The sequence below is a fragment of the Marmota monax genome, unplaced genomic scaffold, assembly GCF_021218885.2.
Source record: "Marmota monax isolate L192 unplaced genomic scaffold, Marmota_monax_Labrador192_F-V1.1 WCK01_AAM20220418_F8-fsc00064, whole genome shotgun sequence".
NCBI classification, from domain to species: Eukaryota; Metazoa; Chordata; class Mammalia; order Rodentia; family Sciuridae; genus Marmota; species Marmota monax.
This window is the reverse complement of record NW_026694542.1, coordinates 18,098-29,959: the sequence shown is the minus strand read 5'-3', so window position 1 is coordinate 29,959 and position 11,862 is coordinate 18,098. Positions and strand designations below refer to the sequence as shown.

Genomic DNA, 11,862 nt, shown 5'->3' with positions numbered 1-11,862 from the left:
CTATGTATTATAAATATCTGTATTTCTCAAAGTATTATTTATAAATGAATTTGTTTTCTGGTGGTTTTCTGCTGGATACAATGGCAAGCAACTGTTTTCTTGCTATAAAATAGCCAAACAGACTTGTACCTTCCCATTTTATCTGTACAAGGCAAAATTTCTGGGCACTATTCACAATAGGAACTATTCAGTTTTCACAAACAACAGGCCTGCTACTTACTCACCAAGGCAGAACAAAATGCTAGCTGGTAAGTGCTGCAGTGTAGCACATAGTTTCCAAGAGAGGGTATATTCATATATGAAGATTCCAAATGGAGGTAATGAAAGATATAAACCCTCTAAAAATCAGGCTAGCTACACATAGGCCAGGAATCAAAAAGAGGCTAAGCTAAACAAAACATTGTGATTAGTATTACCACAATTTCATTCTTGTAGTACACTAATGATGTGAGATTCACAATCAAAAACACATGGAGAAGATGTTGTTTACCTTGAACAGTTCAAAAAATCTTAGCATTTTATTGTTATCTCTTACTAAGTTACTTCTAGCTGGAATGGGAATAGGGCAATCCCAGCCAAAAGGTTGGGCAGTATTTCTGTGATAAAACAGGGGCAACTGGTACCAGCATATATGAAGGTAGCTGCCCAAGTGCCAAACCCTGTAACAGAAATATATAGCTGGAACCTAAATGGTATTGAAAATAAACATTTTATTATATAACAGGAGTTAAAATATTCAAAAAAATTAACACCAACAAAACCAAAAACCATTCTGAGCACAATTTTAAAATTGCAACTACCTTACACTTTTCAGAAATTTGATTGAAAAACAAATGGTTACATATGCTGCCCACAGATGGGGCCAAACCATTATGTCTACTGTAGTAGCTGAACAAATTGTGAGTTAGGGAACTGGAACCACTGCCCCAATGGCAACTGCAGCAGAAGAAAGAAGAGCTCACAACCAAGATGCTCAAACTTGGGTCAGAATCCATCTGTGATCCATTTCCAGTCAATCTGACAAGTCACTCTGATCCAGCACAATTATCCTGTATTTACATGTTTTAAAAGACAAAAAGAAAAAAAGTTTCCAGTTGATATATATGCTTTTTATTATTATTGTTTTTGTTTTTATTTTTTGTGTGGTGCTGGGAATTGAACTCGGATCCTGATACATCCCCAAGCATCTCAAATGCTTTATTTGAGACAGGCTAGCTTTGAGCTTGTGACCCTCCTGCTTCAGCCTCCTAAATCACTGGGACTACAGATGTGCACCACTGTGCCCTTCCCAATACATACTTTTTTATGGACACAATATATTTTTATGTGGTGCTAAGGATCAAACCCAGTGTGCAAGGCAGGCACTCTAACACTGAACTACAGCCCCAACCCTACATACATTTTTTCAAAAGATACAAACAACATCCTCTTTCTGTTCTACAGAATTTAAGGAAAAGGGATTTTGATATTTCTTTTTTGTAATATTTATTTTTCAGTTTTTGGTGGATACAGCATCTTTATTTTATTTTTATGTGGTGCTGAGGATCGAAACCAGCGCCCCGCGCATGCCAGGTCAGCGTGTTACCGCTTGAGCCACATCCCCAGCCCAGGGATTTTGATATTTGTAATCAAGGGAGATTATGATCAGCAACTTATAATGGAAATGCAAAAATGATGCAAAGCAATTGACAGCAGCAACTTATGTATACCTTCTGTATGAAAAGTATTCTCAGGCTGCGTCTACTACTAATTTAAATAAAGTTAGAATTAATTTCACCTTTTTTAATAAACAGAAACATGTATCTATAAACTGAGCAACTTCATCTTTTTTATTTTATTTTTTTTGTGGTTGTAAATGAACAGAATGCCTTTATTTTTATGTGGTGCTGAGGATCGAACCCAGTGCCTCACACATGCTAGGCAAACATTCTGCCACTGATCTACAGCCCCAACCCCGTGCAACTTGGTCTCATTAATATTTATTTAGAAACCAGTGAATATTTCAATTTGCTTATGTAAATGGTAAACTTTAACCTATAAACACAGGATATCTCATTACCTGGATGGTTCAGACCAACCCAGTCGCTTCCAAAAACACGGTTTTAGTTCATCTTGGTGAAATATAAGAGGAAGGAAAAAACAACCTGATTACTTTCTAGGTCAAAGAGTGTCAGAATTCAGAATTCACACTAGTGTTCTCTCTAGTTTAGTGTAAACTGTTTTACCTATAATAGTTGTTCTATAGAGGCAGAATGGTTAATGGCTTTCCCTCCTAATATTCTGAAGCTCTTTGCCACAGCAATGGACACCAATGACACTAATTCGCAAATACTAACTAAAAGCCCATACACTCTAGTCAAGGTTCTGGAGGAAACAAAATGTACCCATGGCAAATACAGATAAAGATTACTTAATGAAGTAACTACATACAAAGGTTCAGGGAACAAAAAAAGGAATGGCAAGGCATTCGGTGACTAGCAGCAATGGGAAACCTAGGTCTGAAGGGACTGAGGAATGGGGATGAGAGGACAGCTGGAACTGGGAAAGACTGGCTGCCTCATAGAAGCTGTGCTTGTGAAGGAACACCACTTCTATCAGATGCAAGGTGTTGAAACAGGCAGGGAGGGAAAGTAAACCCTTAACATCTCTTCTGCCCTCTGCTCTTTTGCCTGGGGCCTCCCTCTGACCAACAGGAAGCCAGGGAGAGGCAGTCCACTAGAGTCAGCATCCCAGGACACAAAGCAAAGTAGAAAAATTAAATGAGGAAAGGATGAAAGGGATACCATATATGACCTGAAAGAGTTAATGTTTTTTTTTTTAATATTTATTTTTTTAGGTGTAGATGGACACAACCCAATGCCTTTATCTTTATGTGGTGCTGAGGATCGAACCTGGGTCCCGCCCATGCTAGGGGAGCTCTCTACTGCTGAGCCACAATCCCAACCCAGAGTTAATGTCTCTTAAACAGGAGATTGTTGTTTGTAAACAGCCTAAAGCTCTATTAAAACAGTTTTGAAATTAAGGTTAATTTATGACTTTTTCATTACTTGTAAACCTCATTTAAATTCCATAATATATGACTTCTTACTGGAGTCTGAAGCATCCATGTAAGCTAAATTTAAAATTCTTTTGAAGATGTTGGACAACTAGAAGCAAAACATCTCTCCAGACAATAAGATTAGCCAATGGTTTTTTTTAAGAAATATAACTTGTTGTTACTGTTTTTGTGATGAAGCTATGATCAGCAATTAACAGAAAACCTACACTGAACTGCAAGGGGAAAGAAATTATCAAAGGAAGGAAGATTGTGTATAACATTTGGGAAACATTATATAATAACTTTGATGCTCATCAAAGCCTAAGGACTGCAGACTGCATTATAAACAATCATTAATTCATACCTTCTTCTGAAGCCCCTAAAAAGCTGTCTGATTTCCTTCTCTCTGGCTTGATGCTTTTTTCCCTTTTTCTATGCTTTTCACCAACTTCTTGATCATTGGTTGCTTTCTCCCTTTAAGAACAATGATTTGGGGCATTAAACCACATACATAACAGCCAGGGGCAGGACTGTACTCTGAAGGAAACATAGCAATTAGGAGTATCACAGTGTTCCCTTTGGGCCAGGTGTTGGTTTAAGAGCTCTAATGTACCGTTAACTTGCTTAATTCTCTTAACAACTATATGAAGTAGTTACCTTCAATGCCCCCATTGTGATAAGGAAACTGAGGCACAAAGGTATTACATACACCTACTAAGTCCTAGAGCTGGTATCTGACCTACACAGCCAACCTAATCAGACTCTGTTTTTAACCACTAGACAATATAGCTGGCCTCAAAGGGGGAAAAAAAAAAAACACCCTCATTTTATGTCGTAATTGGTGGTTTTGAAGAAGACCACCATTTGATCACCTTTCTCTGATATGAAATGTCTAAATAATTTGACTATCTTACAGTTTAAGAACAAATTTGTTAAACTTTTAAGCAGAAACCCCCATTCAACAATAAGCTCCTTAAAGGCAGAGTCATTGATCCCCCTGTGCACCTCCTGCCTTAGCACAGTGTTCAGCTCATTGTCAATGCTCAAGAGATGCTGGCTGAACCTAACACTATTTAGGGATTCTTTTTCTGCTTTCATTTCATGGACAGTAGAAACAAAATATGTAAAATGAGAAGGGCTGGGGATATAACTCAGTGCTTGCCCAACATGAGTAAGGCCCTAGGTTCAATCCCCAGCACTGCAAAAAGAGAGAGAGAGAGAGAGAGAGAATGAGAATTAAACAGAAAGGGTGAAAAGAGACTTTTTTCCTCTCTTAACTTCCACTAACAGAATCACAGGGTCAGAGGTGAGGAGGGGCTGGGGCTGTAGCTTAGTGGTAGAGCACTTGCCTAGCACATGTGAGGCACTGAGTCCGATTCTCAGTGCCACATAAAAATAAATAAATAGGGCTGGGGCTGTAGCTCGGGGGTAGAGCACTTGCTTAGAATGCATGAGGTGCTGGGTTTGATCCTCAGCACCAGATAAAAATAAAACAACAACAAAAAAAGGCATTCTGCCCATCTATAATTAAAAAAAAAAGAAAAATAAATAAAATAAAGGTATTGTGTCCATCTACAACTAAAAAATATTTAAAAAGAGTGGGAGGAGGTGTTTGAGTTATCTTCTGCCTGTGTCCAAATGCCCCAGATCAGAGTCTCATCCAGTCTCTTCTGAGCAGCAGTAGCCATTGTTGAAGTAACTGGAAAGCCAACTGCTCTCCCTATCCAGTGGCTGTGACCACTAGAAAGTCAGTGCTTTACTGAATACAAATCAGTTACTCTGTAATTTCTAGTCACTATTTCTGTCCTTTGGGGCAGAAGAGAGTAAGCTGACTCTCTTCACTTTACAGTATTTCAGGCATTTGAGGGAAGATATCAAATTCTCCACTCCATCTGCTCTTCTCAGGCTAAGCCTCCCCAGCTCCTTCAGCTGTTCTCATATGACCTGGTTTGCAGACCTGTGACTGTTCTGTGGTTACCCTATTCTGTTTATTAATATCTCATTAAATGTGGCACTAAAAAGTAGTCCCACATTGCACCCTAGGAGTGCTCTAAACAGCACATTACCGGTCTCAAACATCACCTTGATCTAATCAATACATTTCTGTCTATACAGCACTAATGTTGCATTGACCTTTTCAACAACTGCATCAACCAGAGCTTCAGAGAGTCATGTCGATGCCTTCAAGAATTTATTGAATTGTTACTATGTCTCAAGCTGCATGCTAAATGCTTGGTATACAAAACTAAGAATTCCTGCCATTGATGTAACTATAGTGAGTAAGAATTTCCAATTAAATTTTTTTTTTCAGGCCAAGTGTCCTAGGAGTACTCTGTTTTTGAATCTTTTACCTTCATCTTTTTTTTTTTTTAAAGATGCCCAGACTGGCCTTGAACTCCTGGGCTCAAGAGATCCTCCCTACTCAGCCTCCTGAGTAGCTGTGATTATAGACATGCACCATTGTGTCTAGCTTTATCTTTTTTTTTTTTTTTTTTTTTTTTGTACCAGGGATTGAACTAGGGGTACTCAACCACAGAGCCACATCCCCAGGCTTATTTTATGTTTTATGTAGAGGCAGAGTCTCACTGAGTTGTTTAGCACCTTGCTGTTGCTGAGGCTGGCTTTGAACTTGAGATTCTCCTGTCCCAACCTCAAGAGCTGCTGGGATTACCCTGTTATCTTTATCTGTCAATACCATTTTGAATCCCCAGTCTATCATCCATCACATTAGCACTCATTCCTAGATTTGTTATCTAAAAATTTGATAAATATGCCTTTCCTGATATAATTCAAATGACTGATGTAAAGGTTGAAATAAGTAGGGACAAAATACAGTAATCTTAGAGGCCTCTCCTATACAGATATCAATTTGCTAATCAATATCTTGAGCACTGTGGGTGACTGGAGGGAGAGAGACAAGTGTGAGAATGCAGACACTTGGAGTCAGGGCTGGCTTATCTATAGCAGTTTAATGCCATTACCAGACATTCATTCTCCAAGAAGTCTAAAACCTAGCCCCATTTCCTCAAAAAGAAGAAAATAGGAGTCTAATACTTCTATGCCTTAGGAAGTATATAAATTTTAAAGAAGAACCCCCAATGGGGAATACTAACCTTGTAGAGCCTTTGCGGGGGTCCTGCTGCTCCATGCTCTCCTCAGATGGCTGAAACCATCTTTCCAGATCTTCATCAAGAGTAGAATGAGCTCTATCCAAGGGAAAGTGAAGAGAATGGTGACAATAGTCTTTTTCCCTCTCCCTTGACAAGGAAACATAACACTCTATAGAGTGGCAAGAAACTTTAAAACCTGTGCTTTCTCTATACAGTTGAGGAAATGTAAGTTTGGTCAGACTGTATGTAGACTCACAGAGGTCACATAGATCTAATTTAAATATATACAAAATAGTCCCATAGTCCCTTGACAAAAAGCCATGGCATCCATGATATCACTGTTTCCCAATGTCAAATGCTGACTCTTGTCTCAATCTAGGTCATTAAGTCAGTTTCTACCTTAAGTCAAGATTGCATATGCTTTCTACTTATTCTTCTAAGAACTACCTCTGAGGCTAGAAGATGAAAGTAGGATGTTTTAAGAAAGCCTGAAAAATATCCCCCATCAAAAAAATATCTTCCACTCTAGCTTGGTCCCTAGAACGGACAAACCATTCATAGCACTGAAATGTCTGAGCATCTGTGGAGCATGTCTGTGGTAAGTACTGCCACCAGTTCTTTTGGAAAAGGATGAGACAATAACATTAGCTAACTTTTGACCATGTACAAAGAATTTTATGTTTGAATAGCCAAACCTAACTTGGTCTTCTTAAGCAATTATTCTTTTACCTTAAATTATGGCACAGATTTTTAATGACAGCATTTGGGGGAGATAGAAGGAACAGTTATATCACAGATCAAAATTTTCTAAAACATCCCTTGAAAAAAATTTTTTCCCCTTCTTGCTTCTTTCTTTTCTCTGTCTCTAACCCTCTCTCTATTTTCTTCTTAGATCCTAGGGCTCCAGTCTCCTCCTCTACTTCCCAGACCTTTCCTCTTCCAGGTCTCTCCTTTTTCCTTCTTATAAAGAATACCATATCCCTTGAAGAATATGACAGACACTAGATTCATTAACCAAAAGTTATTCAAAACACTCTTATTTGCTGCTGCCTTTTATAGCAGTTGGGATGTTAATTCAATTTCTGGTCTCCCTTGTACCCAATAGGGGTCATGTGTCAGTTTGATCTATTAGATAAAGTGGATGTGGGCTGGGAAGAGTTTCTTGGGAAATTTTGCTTTCCAGATAAAATGGGGCAGAATCAACTAATATATTCCTTTGTCTCACCCGCCTATATCTGCCTGGTGTGCAGATAGCTGCCATCTTGCAAATGGGAGTTGACAAGCCAGAAAGAGTTTCAGTTTTGTAAAATGATAAATGTGTGGAGAATTGTTGCATAACAATTTGAGTACAGATGCCCTTGATTTATATTGTAAATACTGTTAAGTTGTAAATACATTTCTTATTTAATACACCTAACCAACCAAACAGCAAGCTGAGCAAGACAGTACACTGTAGAGTGTTGAAAGCCACAGCCGAAGGGGCCCCAGCAAACTTCCAGCTGCCAGCAAACTTCCAGCTGCTGGCTGATGATTGGCTCACAGCAGCCCCAGCAACATCTAGCTGATTGGCTCCTCTGCGGTGATGCTCATTGGGCTGTTTCCCTGCCCTTTCAGACCACGGAGCTGCTCACTGGGGGACTTTTTTTGGCTCCGCCCACGTGACCCAGCCAATCCGCCTCAAGAGCAGGAGGATTGTGGGAGGTGGAGAGAGAGGCTTGGGTTGGAGAGAGAGGCTTGTGGAAAGCCGGTGGTGGCAGTTGGGGCTCTGAGGGTTTTTCCTGAGAGGCTGTTCTGTTTGGCTTGTGTGGTTCTAAAAATAAAGTTAGTTTCTTTTGACAAGTGGCTCCTGATTGTGCCCAGCCAGACTGTGGCAGTAGAGTATTAGTCATTTACCCTCATGATTGTGAGGATGACTGTGAACTATGGCTTGTTGCTACTGTCTGGAATTCAGAATATCATACCATATATTGCTATCCCAGGAAAAGATCATAAAGTCCTAAAAACATAGGTTGAACCATCATAAGTTGGGACCATATACATGCTTTTTAAAAAAATATATCTTTAGTTGTATATGGACATAATATCTTTATTTTATTTATTTTTTTATATGGAATTGAGAATTGAACCCAGTGCCTCACAGGTGCTAGGCAAGTGCTTTACCACTGAGCCACAACCCCAGTTCCAATCTGTATACTTAATATTACTGAACTATACACATAAAAATTATTAAGATGATAAATATTTTTAAAAATATTTTTAGTTGTAGTTGGACACAATACCTTTATTTATTTATTCTTATATGGTGCTGAGGATCGAGCCCAAGACCTCGCACGTGCTAGGCGAGCACTCTACTGCTTAGCCACAACCCCAGCCCAATACCTTTATTTTTATTTGGTATTGAAGATCTAACCCTACACCTCACACATGCTAGGCAAGTGCTCTACCACTGAGTCACAACCAAGATGGTAAATTTACCCCAAGATGGCAAATTTTATGTTATATTTATTTTACATATAATGTGTATGTATGTTGCATGTAAGTTTTATTAATGTATTTTACATGTAACATATATTATTTGTATTTTATCACAGTTAAATTTTTTAAAAAGCAGAAGACCTTTTAGGAATGGGAGTTATTAGGATAGTATGGGGAAAGATTGTTTTCCTCCTATTTGTCAATATCGTGGAAAACACTTAATATAAACAATGCAATTTTTAAAACCCTTTCAAAAGTCTAGCTTTTTCTATTACCTCTCTGTGTCCTCTTCTAGATCCTCAGTTTCTCTTGTCCAAAGCAAAATGTTATCATTTTTATTATGGGCAGTTTCTTGTTCTTCTAAATGCTTTTGATCTAAAAACAATTAAAAGAATTAGCTTTATTAGAATGAAAACATTAAGAAAGCCTGCCTTAAAACGGAGTATAGAAATTAAGGCCTATCAGTGTGGTTCCTTAAGTACGCAATGGACCAGCTCCTCTCTTCCCATTAGAGCAGGAGGACAGGTGGCAGTCTATAGGACACCTGTATTCACAACAGCTGCATCTGGGAGCTCTTTGGTGCCAGGTGAAGCTTTAGGAAATCTAGCCTGTGCCAAGGTTCAGAGATGGATAGAACAAGCAGAGGAAAGAAAGGTCACACAAAAGATAAGGCAAGCAGCCCTGAGAACAAACTGAATAAATTTACTTCTTAGAAATGTTTCTAGGTTGGAGCCCCAGGGAAGGAATGTGGGTGGGGAAGAAACCCTCTAATGTATGATAAGGATTTTACATATGCTATCTCATTTCATTTGGCCACCAGTCCCATAAAGGGAAGAGGACTAACATTTGCTAAATATTTTATGGATGTACCATGCACTGTTTGTGGAGCTATTATGTACATCATAATATAGGAATTATTATCCCCATTTTACAGATAAAGACAACTGAGACTCGGATATTAAACAGTTGGTCATATAACTGACTTAGGACAGTAGCACATATTCATAATTCCAACTACTCAGGAGGCAGAGGAAGGAAGAGCACAAGTTGGAGACCAGCTTCAGCAAATTAGCAAGGCCCTAATTTAGCAAGAAACTGTCTTAAAAGATAAAACTAAATAAATAAATAGGGGCATGTGGCTCAGAAGTCGAGAACCTTTAGGTTCAGTCCCTAACACTGCAAAAGCAAAAACCAGTAGAGTCAGAATTGAGGTGGAGTTGTGACTGACCTCAGGGTCACACTTCCCCGTATGTACTACTCTGTTTCCAAGGACAACATTACACCTAGAACCTGATGAAAAAATCTGAGAGTATATGCTCACCATTTGCAGTGATGCCCAGATCATGTACTGTGTTCTCATGCAACACTGTGGATGAATTCTGCTGCTGCTTCAGGTGCTCTGTCACAGTACAAAAGCAAAAGACAACTTATTCCTCCTTTGAATGACTCTAGGGCAGTGGTTCTCAAAGGGTGGTCCTCAGACCAGCAGCTCTGACTTAACCCAGGAACTTGATAGAAATGCAGATTCTTGGGCCTTATCCTAGACCTACTGAATCTAAAACTCTGGCAGTATGGTCCAGCAATCTGTGTATTATCAAGACCTTCAAGATGCCTGATAAAGTTGGAGGACTACTACTTTAGGACATTCCAAATTTGAAGGAAATTTTTCAAGTAAGACAAAAAAAGATGATTATGGTGATGCAGAGGATAGGTAATACTTTGCCGTACCCTATGTACTCAGGATTAATGTTCACACAGTCTTTTTTGTGTGTATGTATGGTGCTGGGGATTGAAGCCAGGGCCTTGTGCATGTGAGGCTAATGTTCACAATCTTTACAACAACCCTATGCAACTGACTGCATTATTGTTAATTGTGTTTAGTGAATGAGGAAATTAGGGTTAAGAAACTTGCCTAAAACCTAAGAAAGGTTAAAGAACTTGCCTAAAATCACACAGATAATCAGTGGGAGGATTGAGATTTGAATCCAGGCAGTTCTAACTCTAAGGTTTATGCTCCTAATCTCTATGTTATACTCTGTAAAAGAAATTTTGTTACAACATCAGAATAATTCAAATGTTTCCTCATCGCTATTGGCCTATGGAAAGACAAGAGGCAGAGAATATCCATTATTTCCATTTCCTAAAGAAATACTTACTAAAGACAAGCATCTGCTAAAATCAGTGGCTGCTCTGCATTTATTAAGTGCTCAGTCTCCTCAAAGTACTCTCCAGTGCAGAGCAAAAAGTCAGTTGCAGGGAGCACAGGCAGACCACCCTGAGCTTGCTGGTCTTGTTCTGGGAAGGTACAAGTTGGCTCCCTTCCTGCTGAGTAGGAAAGAGGTCCTACCTCACAGAGCTTGGCATCAAAGGGCCCTATAAGATCATTTTATATAGTTTGAAATTAAAAATCCATTTTAATCCTGATTAGTCCCTTGTTGATCTTAAATGATTATCTATATCTTAGGGTTCTAAAATTTCCCGTGTAGGTTCTTGTCAGGAATCTATAGAGATTTGAATGTGGGTCCTCCAAAAGAGTAACAGCAGGTCATTCCCCAGAAATCTCTTTAGGGGAAACAATACATATACAATAGCCAGGTGAGTAAACCCATTATCAGGACAAACTACTCAAAAGCCCTCTACTTGATTATTTGCATAAGGCAGCCAGGACCTCCTAGAGGGAGAAGGCAGTGAACTTTTCCCCCTTGATTTATCATTAGGGAGTTCTTCAGTTGAGTAGGTACCTCCCATTTCTTCAAGGCCTAATGGGTCTAGTGTGGGGGAGGGGGAGTGCACAAACCCAAAATCTAATTTCCTTGAGGAAGAATGAGTGTGGATTGGTGACTCAGGCTCTGATAAAAGTTCCAAGGGTTTTTCTAAAACTGTAATGCTTTAGACAGAAGCATTAGAATCACGTAGTAAGGCTGAGAAGAGTCACTTCTTCATATGGATATCTTTACGCAGTCCTGTAAGCGATGAACACAGGGCCAGTACAAAGAGGTCTGGCCTCCTTCAGACAAGTAATTTTGGGTATTGGGGAAGGACTAAGAGAGAAAAAGGACAGGGATTTCATGTGTGGGTGATCTTAAAAGACTGCTTGCAGTCTGAGTTTATGGAAGGCTTCTTACTACTTGCATAGAAAACTCAATTCTTTTATTTTATAAACATTTATTGAGTTCTTTTTATATACCAGGCTCTGTTCTAGACTCTGGGGAATCAAACAACTAACAAAAGAGACAATTC

At 39.1% G+C, this 11,862-nt stretch overlaps 1 protein-coding gene across 3 annotated transcripts in view; it reads right to left on the bottom strand.

Moving 5' to 3' along the window:
• Positions 1 to 690: 690 nt before the first annotated feature.
• Tex14 (testis expressed 14, intercellular bridge forming factor) overlaps positions 691 to 11,862 on the bottom strand; it is a 29,227-nt gene continuing 18,055 nt past the window's right edge. Inside the window, exons 11-16 of one of the 3 annotated variants that reach the window (XM_046420519.2) lie at positions 9,944 to 10,021; positions 8,898 to 8,997; positions 6,151 to 6,243; positions 3,402 to 3,511; positions 2,060 to 2,111; positions 691 to 1,049 (exon numbers count right to left, since the gene is read on the bottom strand). In XM_046420519.2, the coding sequence (XP_046276475.1) occupies positions 1,013 to 1,049; positions 2,060 to 2,111; positions 3,402 to 3,511; positions 6,151 to 6,243; positions 8,898 to 8,997; positions 9,944 to 10,021 (470 nt within the window). In that variant the 3' untranslated portion in view covers positions 691 to 1,012. The remainder of the gene's footprint in view (positions 1,050 to 2,059; positions 2,112 to 3,401; positions 3,512 to 6,150; positions 6,244 to 8,897; positions 8,998 to 9,943; positions 10,022 to 11,862) is intronic. The other 2 variants (XM_046420521.2, XM_046420520.2) reach the window with 2 other exon arrangements.